This window comes from Micropterus salmoides, unplaced genomic scaffold (assembly GCF_014851395.1).
Source record: "Micropterus salmoides isolate LMB-PRFRI ecotype aquatic unplaced genomic scaffold, ASM1485139v1 Ms_hic_scaffold_13, whole genome shotgun sequence".
In the NCBI taxonomy this organism is placed as follows: Eukaryota; Metazoa; Chordata; class Actinopteri; order Centrarchiformes; family Centrarchidae; genus Micropterus; species Micropterus salmoides.
The window spans coordinates 16396895-16416813 of NW_024040374.1; the positions used below are offsets into that span (position 1 = coordinate 16396895).

At 40.0% G+C, this 19919-nt stretch overlaps 1 protein-coding gene across 3 annotated transcripts in view; it reads right to left on the minus strand.

Annotated features, from left to right (window-relative positions):
• pex5la (peroxisomal biogenesis factor 5-like a) overlaps positions 1-19919 on the minus strand; it is a 112182-nt gene that overhangs the window by 23086 nt on the left and 69177 nt on the right. For 2 of the 3 annotated variants that reach the window (XM_038715815.1, XM_038715813.1), the window contains 5 exons: positions 11346-11555; positions 10197-10320; positions 9281-9374; positions 8955-8984; positions 6696-6791 (listed from right to left, as the gene is read on the minus strand). In XM_038715815.1, the coding sequence (XP_038571743.1) occupies positions 6696-6791; positions 8955-8984; positions 9281-9374; positions 10197-10320; positions 11346-11555 (554 nt within the window). The remainder of the gene's footprint in view (positions 1-6695; positions 6792-8954; positions 8985-9280; positions 9375-10196; positions 10321-11345; positions 11556-19919) is intronic. The other variant, XM_038715814.1, reaches the window with a different exon arrangement.

Sequence of the window (19919 nt, forward strand, 5' to 3'; positions counted from 1 at the left end):
GACTGCTGACTCTCAGACAAATGCACTACCAACAGTTCCTGAGGTGGAGCCAGGAGATACATAGATGTTGAACGGATTTGTAGCAGGAACTAGTGTACATACTGTACATGTAACGGTGTTGGTTCTCCACTGAAGCCTTATAAGAAATTCACATAAATATGACCACAGTGGTTTCATTTGGTTTTTATAGTAATGTTTTTATTTTTGTGTTTTTATAGTTATGTTTCATTTATTTACTCAAAAGCAATAATTATTAATTCCCACACACACGCATGTCATGAAAGCATGTCTTAATAAGAGTCTTGATGGCTTTTGAATATGCATGGGATAATATAGTCCATAATCTATGGAAGAAAAAAGGTGTTCAGATTAGAACTGTGTGTGATCTGGGAGAAACAGAAAACATGTGTAATTTTCCTTGTGTTTTAAAGACCTTCAAATTGATGGCTTATTTAGTCCATTCATAAGAGTTCAGGAAGAGTACCTGGTATCGGTAAGGGGTGAATGATTACCGCTTTTTATCATTAGATCACATGGACTGACGCTGTTGGAAGCTGTTCTCTGTTGTGCTATAAATATTGATGTACTGTAAAGGTGTTTTATAATCACAAGAGGCATGGGCCTTGAAGCAGCATTTTCATGATGTGGCTTGTTAAGGTAGATCTTTATAAACTGTTAACCTACATAACGTCATCATTTATAAACTGCTCAAATGTTTTGGACTCTGCACAGCAACTTGAAAAGCTGTAGAGTAAATGTAATGGAGTTCATTATATCCAATATGTATTGGAGTATAAAGTAACTTAAAATGCAAACATCAAAGTAAAGTATAAATACCTCTAACTTGTATTTATTTTAAGTACAATACTTGAATAAATGTACATTGTTAATTTGAACCCTTGCTACTTTATATGTGGCAAAAAGGCACATGAAGGGTGGTTCCAACTGTCCTGCAGCAAAATTGATGCACAGCCCAGCGCTGCTCGTGGACTCTAGCGATCTTCAACTTTATGGTCATGTGAATGGTTCTCATGCTATGTGCTCATTTAAATAATATAGTCTGCATTTTTTAAATTATTTTTCATCACGTTGTGGGCCTGTTTCCATGTTACCATTTCCATGGTGACCTAGTCCATCATGTCGTTATTTGCATTGTATAGACAGTAAATAGTTTGTGCTGTGAAATCCTATCTGGTGTGGTACTTGCCCCCTAACTGCACGTCGGGTGACATCAAATTGCTCACAGAATTAAAATGGAGCAAATAAGGACATGTTTTTAATTTACAGGAAATGTAGTCATATTTCTTTGTAAGGCTGTTAAAGGCATTTTTTTTCACTGACATTGGCAGTTTAATTATGTGGAACAAGGCAAAGATACAGCGAGGTCATTTATATCCTGTGTATCACTGGAGCGAACCCATGGCTGGGACTCTAATTTCAGCCTCTCTGATGAAGTGTCACATGCAATGGATTGAATCAAGAGTGCTTCCTGCCGCCAAATGTGTCACCAGTGTTTGGAAAGAAACCAGGGGTTAGATGGGTCGGTGATTCATTAGTTTCTTTATCAATACATTATTGACAACATGTATAATCATGGCCTAAGAACACATACTGAAGTGACACTTACCCTCTGCTGTTGGTATCATCCCCTTTTCTTTATGTATTGCCTTTAGAATCCAATTAGTGTTTCTTAGTCTGGTGGACTGAGGTAATATATACAATGAAAATAAAGGCACACTGCCAGGAAGGTAATTTGTAGAACCTAATAATTCATGCTATGTCAGCTAAAACACAGAAACTGATGCTCTTAAAAAGAGTGGTACAAAACAATTACCTCAGACTTTATTTCGTCGTAAATTGACTGCGAAAACAAAATCATAAAGGATTGTAAAAAGCACAGCTGTATGAATAGATATATGAATATAGAGAGAAATAATTAATGATCATAATTAATATCACTGAGAAGGCCTGTTTGGTGTCAGTTCACCCATATAAGGCAACATATTCAGTTGTTCCCAAGCAAACAACATTAGGCTTTATCCTGTGTTTTTTTGAGTTTGCATATATTCATTGGACTGTTTCCATGTATTCAAATATGTCAGTCAAACGGCCTATATGCTTTGAGGCTTTTGGCAACCATTAAACACGCTATTTCACACAAGTGACACATTTTTCATGATCTGCTTGCTAAGTGTTTGTACTGCTGAAATGAACATTGTTAAGACCTTATTAACTAAAGCAGGTCCCTTCTGTTAGTTTGGTAAATTGTTAGAGATGTTTGAATTTCCGTTCATTTGTTGGTTTAGCATGATTTTAAATTCCTGGAGCGACTGGTTTGCCTCCAGAATCAGATACTGTAATAAGATGTTCAGTAAAAATATTTTATCTTAAATATCCAACTCTAACCTTAACTTCTTATGTCAATTTGAGTTGTGTTAACTTGAGGCTCAACCTTTAGAAGAAAACAAAGCACATGAACAGGGTGTACATATCCACTTTTCCCAGGGGGCTTATATCACAAAAAGTCTCATTATTTACCGGTGACACAGAGCAGCCTTAGGAAAAAAAAGAGAGCAGGGCTGGCCTGGCCTTTTAATGTTGATGAGCCACCCTCTGTTCTGCTGCATAGGCCAAGTCCCTGGTCAGTGAGACAAAAATAGGAAGCTGTAGTCCAGAAGATAATGTCACTCAGAGAATAATACATTACATTTCAGTGGACAATGTGCCATGAATGCATTTTGGCAAACAATGTCATGACCCACTACATGGATGTCTGTGATAACAACACATAGATCTACTGTGGCCAGGGAATTACAGCTGATAGCCACGAAGATTGACTGGCTTGCCAGCATCGCATTTCCTCTTACGCATTTCCGGCTTGTCCTTCTTCTGCCTCAACCGGTTCAAGGGTCGGACATACCATCCCCTCCGATGCCTTTTCTCGTCTCTGTGTTTTAGTAATTTCAATTTAAAAGTAACAGCAGCCGTTTAACATTTAACGTTCAACACTCAGTTTCATTCGCCACTGTTTGTAGTAGCCTACACCAATAAAGAAGACACTCAAGACAGTGGAACATAGAAGCTAGCCTTTTGGTGGTGTAATTGCAGATTGACACAGACACCAACGCACAAGTATAAATGCTCACGATGGCGCATAGCCTACTACCCTGTAGACTTGACGCAAAAAAAATAAATTGGCCTTTAAGGCCAGAAGATGAACATGTAGCCTCTTGAGTTGGTTGTGGAGAGAGGAATGTTGCAAAACTGCTCAAAATGATGGACAACACTTCACATCCTCTGCATGAACTACTGGTTGGACAACAAAGTCTCTACACAGATATAGTCGATGACACATATCTATAAGTTTTTTTACTTCTACTTATGGATAGTATATCTATGTGTCTGTCTATCCTTATCTTATCTGAGCACAACTCCTTTTCACTTTCTGATTGATCAGGTGGTAAATATGTTACCATGGTAACCAAATGATTTGCATAAATATTTGTGTCACTTATACAGACTGCTTCCTTAACAGGTCACGCGGCAGACGATGAATTAAATAGTAGTTTAGCTTTTGAGGTTATGCTAAAATCAAATATCCACTGTGCTAAAATCCTGCTGTTGCATTGCATTGCTGTTGCAACAGAGTCTGCTTAGAAGTGGACTGAGGGTATTTTCAAACCTGCGTTGTTTAGTTTGGTTGAATTAGTTCTAGTTCTTTCCCCCTCGTGCAGTTAATTTGGGTAGATCAGAACTATTGCACTTAGGTTAAAGGAAGTGGTCTCTATCCCTAATAGTATGTATTTTCTGTTACTTTCTTATACTACAAACACCCCTGTATGCAACTCTCACCAAATTAATTTCTTCTTGGGGATAATAATGTGGAATTTGAATTTACTCTTGCAGGGTTTTTGGTAATTGCCATGTGCTCTCTTATTCTCATGTTGGAAACCTTGCAGCTCCACTGGAAAAGTTTTGAGGTCTCCTTGGGGGCATGCTGATGAGAGTTGTTGAGGGAGGTGAAAGCATTACTCATTAACTTTCCCCATCTGTATTTTCCCAGCAGATCTGTGGATTAAAATCACTGACCTTTTGATCACAAGCCTGCATCTCTGACTTCTAGGCAACTGCACTGCCTCTGCAATCTCTCACAGAACCAGAACAGCCTCAGACCAATATTCTGTGAGATAAAAGTGAGACTGCTGCTGTTTTAATCAAACAAAAGGCCACACAGTCACCTTCATCTTGTCTTTATCACCACTGTGGGAGTGCTTTCTTGTACCCCACTGCCAAAACATTGTTCCCTGAAGTCACAATTTACCCTGCAGCTGTTCCAGTGGTTCTCTATTTAATAAAAGTATTACATTGTCATCAGTTCAGAGTAACTGACAGTGTCCTCCTGTGACATTAACAGCCACTTACCTACTTGGAAAATATCTCTTTATCAGCCTCTTTGTAAATGAATTCAAAGCTGAGTTCCCTCTATAGGCCCACTGCAATTTAACCTCTCTTTTCAAGGGTTTTTACCAGTGCCAGCTTTGTAAAATGGATTATATTTGGGAGCCTAATTCCTTGTCTGCTCCCTCTGTGGGTCCTAATTTTCTTACTTTTGGCTTCTTTGTCTAATTAAATGAATTGTCAGAAAGGCAGTGTGCTGATTTAATGTTTTTTGTGCCTCTGAGCAGTCTCTACCTCCATGTCTTTGTAAGTATGTACGAGCATGCATATGCATAGCTACTTAAATGGAAATGATCTGATTGTGGGCTTTGACATTGGCAGCTGAAGCCAAAATGGCTTGCCGTTTGCATCACAGCCCCTCTAGAGTGGAGGCCAGCACTCAAGCTACCCGATCGAAGCTGTGAGATACTGTTACCAATCGATGCTCCATGCCCAGAACCTTGCCCAGGAGCATCTCAGAATCTCATCTCTTACCTGTCCTCTGGCTGACGTGTGTACTCAAACTGTGCAATTATTTGTGAGGATGCAGCTTGCGGCTTATACAAGATGTGACATCATCGCTAACTTTGGGGAGGGATCCCCAAGCGGGTGGTCCACTTCTCTGCAGCTGCGCCTCTCAATTTCTCAACATCTTCCTGTCCCTGCTCTATTATTTATTGACCATTACACAAAGCTCAGTGTGCAACAGTTTACTTTAGCCCTCAGTAAAGCTAAAGTAACTCAACACTGCAGGGTTCACTACCATTTTCTGGGAAGGAGGATGTCCATTGAGTGGTATAGTGGATTTATTGCAAGTAACAATAACTCTAAACTCCTGTACAGTACAGAAATGATGTTTTTTTTAGGTAGCTGTTGTTGGGCCAGTGTGATGTGACATGAAAACATATCTCAAGCTGAAAGAAAACTTATAAAAGTATTCAAACCTAATGCCAAAAATCTCAATAAAGGGATTGGAAGTTCTTATTTTATCCTGTCCATCTAATTACTGTAACTTCGCCATCTCCTGCGGTATCTGATATGTCAGGCCATAAAGTGACTTATTTACCTTCCTATTGTAAGCCAGGTGAAAGTTGTGAATATTTTTCTGGGTCAAACATCCTGTGAACTTGAGTGTATGAATATAGCATGGACTATTAAACTGTCAGCTAGCACCACAGGGACAAATACATTGCAGGAAGCCGAATAGTGATCATTTGACAAAGAGATAAAAGGGCTAAAGGAGTCAAATGGAAATTAGTTCTGCAGGGCTTCAGGTGGATATATATTCAACCTGCTGGAAGGATTATGAGGCTACATGGGCAATGATGTTGGAAATGTGATATTGAAAAATGTTTTCTTGGTTTAAAGTTCACAGAATTCTCACTTTATTGCATCTCTATATTTAATATATCTACATGCACTCAAGGGATTTATCTATCCCTTTCTCATAAAGTTGGGGCCTAGTGGCAGGGTTGGAGTTTTTTTAGTTTAGGGAAGTGGCTGTATGCTGCTCTTTATTGGTGGTGGGGCGTTAGCTGGATGTACCAACCAGTCAGTCCTCCTTCTTGAAGACTTTTACATTGGGAAATAGAAACATACTATTTGAAAACCCCTCCAATAAAGGGTAAAAATCCCTCTGATAAAGCATAAATATCAACTTTGTGATGCGTATCCAAGTTTGTTTTAAAGTCTGGCTAAAATGGGCTCCTTATGGTTAGGTGGCTATGTTGATAAATGTTGTGTGTGGTTAAAGTGGGGTGCACAGATGCTTCCCTAAACAAATAGGGCTTAACTATGTTTTAGTAAATGTTGGGGGAAGATGGTGATAGTCAGAGTAGTAGTAGTTAAGAATAGCCAAATAAAACACTTGTTTAAATCTGGGATAATTGATTTGTTTGGCCACCTGTGGGCAGCTCAACAGTAAGCAGTTGTCTCCTAAAGCAAATGGGGCTACAGTCAGGGGTAATCTATAGAATAATTTTTTTGAGCTGCTTATGATTCAGTTTCTTGCTGAAAAACAGTTGAGCAGGGATGTTTTAAGTAGAATTTTTAACCACTAGTACACCCTAATACTTCCAAAAAACCTGTACAAAGCTGACAAGGACAGGGCACAGTGCAGACAAAGTTCTGCTGTTTAATATTGATACACCAACTTTCCTGTTGGTCTTATTGAAAGTCATTGGCGGAGATCTGTAACCTGCCAACCTCTCAGTTGACAGGTTACAGATGTGAGGTGTACCAAGCAGCACTTAGCTTACCTCAACAGCAGCCTTGGCCCGCTCAAACTCCTCCTCCAGGGACTGATGTCTGGACAGGAGGGCGCTGCCCCACCGCTGCTCCTTGTTTAGGCGAGCCTGTCACACACATACACACACACGTTTCATAAAATATACATATATACAGAAACAAAATCCATAAATCACACTCACATTCACACAACACATCACAAACACACATCCACATCACACACACAATCAGCCAGAGGGAGAGACAGGCAGGGAGAGTGTGCAGGGTCAGCCGTCTCTGCTTTCTCAGGGACGAGTAAATACCCTTGCCTCGACAAAGCCTCTGACATGCTTAGGAAAGCCAGCAGAATCACTACCGTCAGCATCTCGCCCCACCCTCCATCTGAATGCAGTGCTTCTCATCTAGCCTTTCTCAATTTCAACCCCCAACTCCTCGCTTTCCCGTGCTTCTGCACATGCAATATCCAACTCTGAGATATGCTGATAGCCTCTCAGTCACAAACCTTGTTCTGCTATGCAAATGAAAATTGACCAATTACATGCATGTGGTCTTGCATTATGAGAGTGCGTTGTAGATTACATTATTCCACATTACACCAACACATTTAACTGTAAAGGGTAAAGGATTTTGAGATACCCTTTGATGCTCAGATGTGATATGGCACTACATTTACTGTAAATAGCAAGGACTATATACCAGGGCTTGCAAATCCATTACAGAGACTGCAGAATCAGCTGCTGTGTGTGAAGTCAGTGACTTCCCCCAGAAAGGGCTGCTTGGCAATCAGACCAGCCAGTACCTGTATAAATTCCCATCTCTACAAACTTCCATTATACAGGATTAATTGAGGTTACTTAATCTTAATATTAATGGACTCTGGAAATTGCTTCATGTGTTCATTGTAGATAACAATATTTTTAATATACAAGAACAAAATGCATGCAGTAAAATAAAATTTCACCACATTTACAATAGTCTTTGCTGTGTTGTGTGAAGAAACTGCAGTATGCTGTAGTAAGGAAAAATCCACCCAGAAACACTGTAACATTGTTTACAAAACAGGTATTGGCCATTTTGTCACTTTCTGGTTGTATTTATTTATTTAATTCCCCCTAAAGATTTGGTTATTCTGACAAGAGATTACCAGCCCGGGTATCATTTAATACCAGAAATAACCAGTTTTCAGTAACAACGAGTTTTTTTTTTCCAGACTCACAATTTTTCATTTTCACTTAAACACAAGAAGAAAGCCATTTCTTACACTTAAGCTTGCTTTAGAAAACCTAAAAAGAAGTGCTCCACCCACCAACATGTAGAGAACATCCAAAGCTGGACAGGCATGCGGTGTCTATTAATGGTTGCTAATCTCTGGTTGGACAATCTGTGTTCAGAAGAGGAGTTTAGCAAATTGTCAATAAGGTAAACCAAAATTTTGTTAGTAGTTTCCACCAGTTCCATTTGATGATGAATACTGTGATGCAGTTGAAAGCTTAGAAAAACCTAGTCAGTGGACCTTGATTTGAGATTATTTTGTCATGTCACATATTGATCTTGTGGTCATGAATTGGCTCCCATGTTCAAGTAATTTAAATCACTTGATCATTCCTGGACTGTACTGGGCACTTCCGCCTGATGATATCTAACTGAGGGTGGATTTTTCCTTTAGGGTAAAATTTCTTTTTTCATGTCAGTCCAGTGTATGTAAACACATGTCTCCCTTGTTTGCATGTGTTTTCAGTTTGTGTGTGTGTATAGTAACTGCCAAGTAGGAAATTAAAACCACTGTTTACAGTATCTGTCATCTACTACGTAACTCCTATGTGAAAAATATTTAATGCGTTTGTTTGCCAATAAGTTCCTTCTGTCTCGGACGGTTATCGTTAATCCCATATCTATTATTTAGTGCTGAAAAGGTGATGTATGTTTATCTAGCTTGGCGAGATCAACAGTAATGGGCTCAGAGTAAGAATACTGAATAATTCATAGGCTAATAATCTAATAATGGCGTCTGTAATACCCGTAATGCAGACCCAGACAGAGACATCAACTCAGGAGGAAAGCGCTTGACATTTGGACCTCGTAGCACCACAAAGGAACGATCTCAAGGCTGACAGTATATCTGGATTTCCGCAAAGGCTCCTTTTGGCTTCAATGCAATCTCCTCTTTTTGTCTTTTAAGTCAAATTTTATGAGATGGTGTGATGCTTTTTTTCCGGTGCAAATGTAGACGTCTTTCAATATTATATGAAAGGATGCATAGGGAGGCTTACATGTCTTCCACTAATATACTGCCTGTTGAGCTGAAATGGAAGAATTGTAGGTGTTAGGACAAAATGATGGGTTACACAACAGAGTTTCTCATCAGAAACAGGCTTAAATATTAAGGCTACATTATTTTGCATTGACATGAAGTTGTTAAATAAACAAGTTAAATTAATAATTTTATAAAATTCTTATGGTGGCTTAACGAGTAGTCAGAACAATATTGTTTGAGATGTGTGAAGCTTTCTCACTTTAAAAGGATGTTGATTTCAAGTGCAGACAGAGCATACAATAATGATGATTACTGCCTGCTCCTCTCAAACTGAACACTTACTTGAGATGCCAGGGCCGACTCTGGCTCGACTTTGGTATTTGCTTCCAAGGAGTTCTTATTTGATGACTCCAATTGGGTTTTACAGTCTATGGACCTAAAGTAGAAGAGAGATAGGTGGTTACAATGGTACAGACATATTGTGCTAAACTTGATAGGTAGAACATTTCTGAGACTTCTTATAGTCTAGGAGATGCAGTATCTCAAATGTACGCACATAAGATTTCTCCACTGCCACCTTGGCAAATTTGGAGTTTTTGTACCCCTGTAAACCAGTTTTCTGACCCAAAATCCTGGGGCTTCCGCTGATACTGGACAACTTGACAAAAGCTATGATACAGTTCACTGCCAACATTTTTAAATTTCTACAAGTGCATGGCAACTATGGTGTGGTAAATGTTGGGGATAGATGTTAAGAGTATGGTTAAGAATAGGTGACTAAAACACACAGATTCTTTTGGCCACTTGGGGACAGCACAAAAAACTGTAAACAACATCCTTATAAAGGCGAGATGGCTAACATGTAGGGAAACAATTGTTAATTTACACATCTAGCAGATATGGAGCAACATTAGTGTCATTTAGATCTGTGCTTCTGGCCACCTTGGGAATGTAAGTCCAATAACCACTCTCCGTTTAACTCCACCAACTCCTGAGGGAAGTATCTGACTCTTTAGCTGCTAAATACTCTACTCATAATGTTCAACACTCACTCCCTGACTTTGTCTGTCTGCTGATGGCGTACAGTTGATTTTTAGAGCGTTTTTGCTGAAAACAGTGGTGATGTGAACTGGACCAAAACAGGAAAGCCAATATAATCTGTACATGATGTAAATTGTAAGCCATTGAATTGTCCAACATAGGCCTAATTTGTTTGGATACTGGGCTTATAAAATGTCGCTATCAGGACAATACTTACCACAGAAACTCATTGGATGAATTTTTAGAAGATCGCCGTCTCTCCATTTTCCATTTTCTGTTGCCATTCCTCTCAGAGTTGGGGTTCAGCTCTTCCCATTTATCCAATGGTGAACCAATGTTAACTGGTGACAGTAATAAAATACTTAAGAATAAAATAATAATAAAATCATGAAACAGACTGAAATGACAGAAAATTTTATTAATTTAATTGGTTGCACATCAAAAGCCCTCAGCTTTGATCAAATGAATCAATTTAAATATAAAATTCTGAAATATCAGCAACCCAGACAGTTCATGAATCTGTTAATTTGGACTAATGCTGTTTTAAGATGTACATGTAAATTTTGCCATGTCATTAAGCAGTAAGACTAATTTTAAAAAGTAACTAGTTAGCCATCCATCCATCCATTGCCAACCGCTTATCCTGCGTACAGGGTAGCGCGTGTCTGGAGCTAATCCCAGCTGACATCGGGCAAAAGGCGGGATACACCCTGGACAGGTCGCCAATCCATTGCGGGGGTAACTAGTTATTTTAACCTTTATTTGAAATACAAACCTTTTAACACCAGATCACAACCACTAATGAAATCATTCTGATGGGACAAACAGTGAGCTAAAAAAGGCAGACCGTTATTGTGGATGTAAACAAAAAAACATCAGCCCACAATTTTAACCGGACATTTGCTGACGTTAGAGTTATAATCTATCTCACTGCTATAAATTATTCACCACACTGTATTTTGACCCCTTCTGCATAATTAGTTCTCGTTGAAGAATTTAACCTTTTCAACAGGCAAATACGAAAGTAACTGGCTGTTTCCTCTTAATGTCTTATAACATGATTCCTTTCATTACAGTAAATTGTCTTGATCCTTCTTTGGCCCATCTTATAGATGTGCAAGGTCAATTCCACAGGCGATGATGGGAATCCGAGTTGCTGAGGTATGTAGGAGATTGGGTGGTTTGTGGGAGTTTTATGGCTTTTGAGAAACTGGGTGAGGTGGTTGATAGCAAGATAAAGCAGGGCAGGGTACTATGTGAAATCATATAGGTATCTCTAGTGTATGAGTTGTTAAATGCTTTTTCTCTCTGTACCAGTGTCTATACTCTTCTAAAAGATTGTAAAAAATCTACAACCCATCTCTACCTGAGTCCAGTGATGCTCTCTCTGGGCTTCTCATGCTCGGTGTTGTCTGTTCTACTTCCACCTGGATCAACTCCGTCTCATCCGTCTTCTTCCTGTGTGGGTTGTTCTTCTGGACGTTGCCCCGGGACAGCAGGGGACTCTTCCTGTCCTTGCTGTTCCTCCTGTCGCCAGGTTCACTGAGATCCAGCAGGTCCAGTGTCGAAGACAGAACTGTGAGGGACGTGACAGTACTTTAGCCTTCCTCTTATCACAGAAGCATTGCATAAATATACATTTCTTTATGCCTCATGATTTTTAGGGCTGGACAATAAAACAATAACAATAATTATCATGATATAATTTTTTTCAATAACAATATAACAAATGTTCAATAAATATTCAATAAATGTTTGATTTTAGACACTTGAATACACAAATTAGGACTTTTTTTATTACAATTTTTATTTTGTTGAGAAAAGGACTGAAAAAAGCTTTTACTTAATTTTACTCATGCATATTTGTTGACAAAGATTTTATCATAATTGTTTTGAATGTTCTACCTCAGATTTGTGAAGTGATCCACTGTTCGGAATCAAGTGTTGAACATAAAGAAGAATTTAAAGCACAATTAACTATCAGGTTTCTTCAATTTTCACTCAGGAGCAAAAATCAGCACTTAAACTCAAAAGAAATAACTATTTGATACTTTGGCACTTAATTATCGATATCGAAAGATATGAACCTTTTTATCGTGTTAATATTTTTGGCCATACCATCCAGCCCTAATGATTTCTAACCAGGATTTTGTGAACATGATGCTCATTTGGGAGGGAGCATTCAACAGGTTTACATCTTCCACATATGTATATGAGGGAAATCACTGGCCACAAGTACTGTAGATTGCACCAGTAATATGCCTTCTGTGTTTATTGCTGGTTCATTTAAAGGAGAAATGCTTTTCCACATTTTATGACTCATATGGTCATTTGCTTTGCATTGCAACAGCACAGCAACACTCAACTGCATTCAGATCAAACGAGAATTTAATCCTTTCCTCGCGGGGGTTTTATCGCTGGATAACTGCCAAGTGTTCACACACAACGCCATAGCGCGAATAAACGCAACTCGCCATTACTACAGCTGTATGAACCCCTAGTAAACATTTTGCTGTATTTAATAGCAATAAACGGATCAAACTGATGCCGAAATAACTACAATATGATGCAGATTTTTAAACATGTGAAATCAGGGCTATGTTATCCTAACTTGTTCACAGTAAGTACAACGATAGCTGGAATAAAGTTACAGACACATATTTTCTGAGCTCACTAGGTCATTCAACTTCCAGCAGCGACACCGCATCTTCACATTGACTTTGTATGTAAACGCATTGCCCCCAACGATCACTTAGCTTTTGGATAATCTGTGTGTGTGTGTACCGCTCAGCAAAAACAACAACAGCCTGGTAACATGCTTCAGGTCTTGGCCAATCAGAAGACAGTGGGCTTTTATGACAACATAAAAATATACAACAACAAAGACCAACAATCAACAACAAATATGTGCGACGTGCCAGGCCTGTGCCCGACACGAGATGAAACAGTATTTACATGTGCAGAGACATTTTTATCATTTGAGATGGGGGAGTGTTAGTGGGGGACCCGGGCCTTGTTAATGAGACTAGTTGCAGACGACCATCTCCACTGTCTTCAGAGTGTTGAGCTCCAGACTGTTCTGGCTGCACCAGGTCACCAGATGGTCGATCTTCCACCTGTAGGCAGACTCATCCTCACCTGAGATGAGCCCAGTGAGGGTGGTGTCATCCGCAAACTTCAGGAGCTTGACAGACTGGTGACTGGAGGTGCAGCTGTTGGTGTACAGGGAGAAGAGAAGGGGTGAAAGAACACAGCCTTGAGGGGATCCGGTTCTGATGGTCCTGGAATCAGAGACATGTTTTCCCAGCTTCACGTGCCGCTTCCTGTCCGTCAGGAAGTCAGTGAGGAGTCAGGCACGCTCAGCTGGGAGAGCTTGTCCTGCAGCAGGGTTGGGATGATGGTGTCAAAAGCAGAGCTGAAATCCTGGGGAGTCCAGGTGCTGGAGGATGTAGTGAAGGGCCATGTTTACTGCATCATCTACAGACCTGTTGGCTCTGTAGGCGAACTGCAGGGGGTACAGGAGTGGGTCTGTAATGGATTTTAGGTGGGACAACACAAGGCGTTCAAAGGACTTCATAACCACAGAGGTCAGGGCGACGGGTCTGTAGTCGTTTAGTCCAGTGGTCCTTGCTTTCTTGGGGACAGGGATGATGGAGGAGGCTTTGAAGCAGGCTGGCACATGGCATGTCTCCAGTGAGGTGTTAAAAATGTCTGTGAACACCCGAGACAGCTGATCAGCACAGTGCTTCAGGGTGGATGGGGAGACAGAGTCCGGCCCAGCTGCTTTGTGGGGTTTCTGCGTCCTGAAAAGACCGTTGACTTCCCTCTCTGTGATGGAGAGAGCAGGGGAGGGGGTGGAGCTGGCCAGCTCTGAGGAGGGAGGGGAAGAAGTGGTGGACTGAGGCTGAAGCTGAGCGGAGGAGTCACAGGGGATGGTGTCCGATTGACTCTCAAAGCGGCAGTAGACCTGGTTCAGCTCATTTGCCAGGCGAGAATCGTTTATGGAGTGGAGGACTTTGGGTTTACAGTTTGCTATCTGTCTGAACCCCCTCCAGACAGAAGTGGCGTCGTTTGCAGAGAACTGGTTCTTTAGTCTCTCTGAGTACAGTCGTTTAGCTTCTCGCACCTCCCTACTAAACCTGTATTTTAATTTATACTTCTGCGTCAAATCGCAGGGCGTAGGCTACGGGGCTACGCAGAGGCTACGCCGTCACCTGACGTGCACCTCCTCCAAAATGTAACTACACGTCGAGTCGACGCGGACCGTAAGCTCTGTGATTGGTCGGCTGGGTAGCCTCGCAATGCCTCCGAGCAGACTGGAAGTACCCAGGGCTTTGAAGTAACTTATAGTAGTGGCTAAAACGGCGGCTGTAACACAGTGAATCAATATATTTGAATCGCAACCCGAGCAAAATGACTTCGCATCAGAATGTGATCCATTCGGTTGGTAACATTTGAAAAGGCTACACCAGCCGCACGTTAGAGCGCTAAACTGGAAGTTAGCCTGCTCGGCCAGAAAAAGTCAGCATAGTGGACGCTGCAGTGCTACTGCCGACTAACGTTTGGAGGTATAATTGCAGAATGACGGACACACCTACGTACATGTATAAATGTATGGCTACGTAGACCCTACGTAGGAGTATAAATCGGCCTTTACAGAGCTTTAGTTTTTGCCTGTAAGCAGGAATCAGATGGACCATCACGTGATCAGAGGTTCCCAGTGGAGCGCGTGTGGCACTGCTAACTGTGGTGTAGCAGCGATCCAAAGTGTTCCCCTCTCTGGTTGGACACTTTATAAACTGTCTGCATTTGGGGAGTTCTTGGCTGAGATTTCCCCTGTTAAAGTTAAGGAGAACAATAACAAGGGAGTCCGGGTTTGTCTGCTCCACACACAGTATCAAGTCGACCAGCGTGCTCTGTGCGTCCTGAACGTTGGCGTGCGGTGAGATGTAAACACCGACCAGAGTGAATGAAGCAAGCTCACGGGAGGAGTAAAAATATAGGGCTGGGAATGCAATATAATAGGTCTTCTTTAAACTTATCTGAGATTTTATAAATGTGAATGGCTGCAAAGTTAGACAGGTTTCTCTACTGATGGAATTCTACAAGATATAGTATATACAAAATGTATAGATACTTTATTGAATTTTGCCATCAATGATTATAATATATAGGGCAATTGGTTTAATCATTTGCATGTAAATTCTAAAATTTTCAGTTATAAGTCATTTGGTCACACAATTTCACTATTTAAACATTATTTTCCAATGTTTATGATTTATTACTGAGTAAATTCACTATCACATAACAGCATTCAGGTATAAATGGATCCTTCATGTGCCCTTTAATGCTAGAAAAACACAGCTTCAATGTCTTCTGCTCTATTCTTTTTTCTCTCTGTTCTTATGTTGCCTTATATAATTGTTCTTTTGAATTCAGTGAGATTTATTGTTAATTCAGTTTGTGAATGATGGTATTCTGATTGAATTTTATTCTTATATATCAACTGTTTTAACAACTTTTATTTTGTGCTTAGTTGTGTCAAGGTCATTCACTCTACTAAGTGTTTTCTTTTAGATTCTTCAAGCTTGTATCATCAGAAACTTTCCTTTGGCTTTGTAATAAGATAGAACGGCAGGTTTCACTTATACTTGTACCACTTATTCACTTGTACCACACAAAGCTTTGATTTTGATCTACACATTTTCTGACACGGCGAGTTGAGCTGTCAAGGGTACTTAAGCTGTCACAGTATTGCCCCCTGGGTGGACATCTAAAAAATTTGCTGCTGCTCTTTTCAAAGAATCTAAATATACTACAGGCCGCTGCACAGTTTGATAAGGATAAGACAGCCCCTTGAGGAGCTCCAGTTTGGTCAATTAAGTAATTCAATCTCAGGTTTGTAGAGCGGCAAAGAAGGACAGAGCTTTATGTCAAGGGGCTGAACTTTTGTCTGGGCTGTCGTCCAATCATTGTAAACTAAACCCACACTGCCTTTTTTTCCCCAATGCTGATTTTTCTCTTCTCTGTTTACAGCCACATCATGTTTATTGAATTTTGGACCAACAGGGTGAAATGCAAACAAATGCTCCAAAATTTTGGGTGACAGTTGTCCCTCTTAATATCATTGTAATGGAAAATTTGTGACATTTTGTGTGAAGTACATTTTTGCTACTGGTCATTTATTTGTTCCCTCCATGGTGAACATTATTATATCTCTTAAATCCATTCTACATGTAATGTCACATTCCATTGTCAGTGCAATGCACATATTGTACATGAAGCACATCTGGATGCAGGAATGGAATTGTGTTCTTTGTTAATATGTAATAAAAGGAATTTAATTATCTCTGTCATTGCCACTGGATTTTTATAAACATATGTTTGCAGAAAACACATGGGATGGCGACTTGTCTAAAAGTTCACGTAAGATATAAGGTTCACAACCCTATTAAACCCTTTTATGCATTGGTTATTTGAGGAACCTACAAAGGTTGCTCATTTTTAAGAACCCTAACTGTGTCTTTTGTGCAATGCGAACCCAAACTCAAAACTACAGACACATGACTGCATAATTGGCGAGCTGCTGTTTTATGACAACCAACTGAGAGCATTTGTTGACTGAAATCTCTGTGTAATTAGAGAGTGTACTTGTCTTCCATGCCTTGCGCTCTTTCTATGACAATTACAAATCAAGCGAGACATGCTCGTGGGGAAGGTTGCCTGAAGAGTTATCAGCATCAAAAAGAAACAGAAGCTGTTCATGAAAAGGCAATGATGTCAAAAATGTTTCTGCACCCTCAAGTCTACTTGAAATTATAAAACGGGGAAGAGAATTGCACAGGAGTACGTTTTCCTCATCAACTGGATAGTTTAACTGGATGCTTGTATACTGTATATTTATATAATGGATAGTGAATTGCTCCGTGGTGGCCAATGGACTGATGGTGAGCAAATAAATGTGACTATTGAGCATTTTTATGGAGTCTTGAGCTTTTCAGCTTTACAACATAATGAACAACTGGTAGATTTTATAAGCTCTAGCTAGCTAATTAGCATTAGCTGAATCAGTTAATAATGCTGTCTCTGGTTCACATATTTTTAAACAGGCACTTGAAGGCTACATAACTTATAAGCTCCTTATAAGGACAACGAAAAATGTTATATTGTTCCAACGTAACCCTGCTTATATTGTGCTTATGTCTTTATGCTTTTATGTTTCACTTTGCTTTTATGTTTCACTTTTACTAGAGAAAAAGTTTTGAGGATGAGGACTAGCTGATTAGTTTGGTAAATGTGACACAATGTTGGGTAAGTTCAGCTAAGATTGCTGGACTGTAAACTTCCCATAAATTCATTAAAGCAGGACAGAGCCACTGTATTATCCAGCTAACCATCGCCCTTCTTGACTAAATGAGCTGAGCCTATGCATAAAGAAATGAGTAGTGATGGATATCCTAACCAGTGTGGGAAGGACACTTCAGGGGCAACCTGATTTGGCTAGTTCATAGCTTACTCATTTTCTTCTCTCCTCCTTATAAAATTTAAAACTTAATTAGACATGTATGTGACTAGTGTGTTTCTAAACCCCAGACACCCATGAAACCAATTTATAATTTATGATGGAGTTCTTAAAATTCCACAAGGGACAAAAATAGTCTTCAACCTCAAAATCAGACGAAAGTAAAGCTGCATGCAGGAGAGAGCAAAACTGGTATTTATCATTCATCATTTATTGTCTTTGCTTCAGTGTTATCCAGTGCTGGATGCTTGGGTTTGTTCAGCTGAGGTTGCTGGAGTGTAAACATCCCTAAATTCAGTAGAGCAGGACCACTGTTCTGCTGTGTTTGCCAGTTAGCCAGCTACCGTGCAGTGGGGGAAATACCACACAATAGATGTGCCAGTCTTGAACAGGCCTTTTTCTAACGTATCCTGGGGCAATTTATTTCAGAAGCACATTTTGTTGTAGTTCTTTACATCCTGACAGCATTTAATAAATCAAATGCTTGGACACAAAAATGAAAAAGAATCCAGTATCTGTGGTTGTCACAGGACTGTAATAAGCATGGCCAATCATTTCTTGGCTGGTTTACCTAATTGCCTGCCTTTCTGTGTGCACTCTGCCCGTGCACTCACTGCGCGTAGGCCTGAAGGGAGCAGGTGGAATTTTTTCACTTACTTACTTCACTTAGATACTTTTAAAATCTCGCTGTCTCTTGCAAGTTTCTTCAACGTTGCCTACTCTAGCTTTAAGACTTGAGCCTCCAAAATCTTTGAATTCCAAGTATCGTGCTTACTAAAGCAGTCACCTGAAATCCAAATCCAAAGCTTGCCTAGTTATGGTTGCTAGGCTACGATTGGACAATCGCTGTTCAGGAGAAGGGTGTATCCATCAGACCGGCATCACGTCATCAAGCAGCAGGCCCCAAGGCCATGACTCCTTTTGGGGGAAAGAATCATGCTTTCCAAATGCCAAACATCCAAATCCAAATCTGACTTGAGGTATATAAGAAACCTGAATATTCACTGTTAGTGTGGTAAATAGCTAAATGATACTGGTGACAGTTACTGCTGATGGAAAGGTAGCTCAAATGCTCAGGTTCATGAAATGTCACAAAATAATTATTAGACATGTCCATAAAACAAAGGTTTGGTTAACATGAATTGAATGCAAAAATGCGTCAAAATTATAATACAAACACATGACCTAGGATCTATATAGGATCTATCCCCAAAAAGGTGGCCATGATATATGGCCAACTGAATATTTAGATTTACAAATTTACATTTGATAACAATACGTTTCAATAGAGACGAGACAATTGAGATTCCAGGAATCAATTTAAGATCAAAGGTCAACTGTTGTGTCTGTAGAGTGTTCCTGTGACTATTGAAACAGCATATTAGAGCAAAGTCCTGAGTGTGAGTATTGAAGAGAGGGAATTTTATTCAGCAAGAGGGTTTTGATGAGAGGCCCTTCTTGACTAAATGAGCTAAGCCTATTTATCGAGAAATGAGTAGTGATGAATATCCTAACCAGTGTGGGACAGACACTTCAGGGGCAACCAGCTGATTTGGTTAGTTCTTTTTATTACTAAAATAGAAAACTTAATTAGCCATGTGTGACTAGTGTGTTTCTAAAACCCAGACACTGATACACACAATAAAACCAATTTATAATTTATGATGGAGTTTTTAATAATTCCATAAACGGGCAAAAATCAAAACCTCAAAATCAGACTGCAGAGCACAACTGGTAATTATCATTGATTATTGATTTTCTTTGCTCACTAATTCCTGTTCAGTGTTATTCACAGCTGGATGCTTTTCCAAGTCCACCACAATGTGAAAACAGATTAACAGACTATCGCAACTAAAATCCACTTCACCTGCATGTCTTTAGACTGTGGGAGGAAATCAGAGCAGCTGGAGGAAACCCAAGTGAACATGAAGAGAATGTGAAAACGGCTTACAGTCTTCGAACACAAGATGTTTCACATCCATAACTACTCGGCTCTGATGATTTCATGTGTACAAGCATTTATTCAGGATGATTGTACCTTTACAATATTGCACATAGACTTAAGTTCTAGACAGGATCTGACCATTTTGAGATTCACAACCAATTATATTAGGCCATCATTGTCAGCGGGAGCAGCAGGAGGCACTGGGGAGACAGAAGGTGGAGAGTTTGCCACGACATTACCCCCCATACTTTCACCAGCTGAATCAGCACAGTGAGCGGCCAGTTTGGAGATGACACATGTCAGCTGTGCAATCTGGTACTGCAAATAGTCATTAAAAAAATGGTAGATCTCAGTGATCAAGGTCCCACCCATGTGGAAACCAAGATGGCACTTGGCATCTGTTGGAGTCAGAACATTCAATTTCTCAACACCTACTTTGCCTTTGTTGTTATTTTGGCAGAATGAAAAGGTTA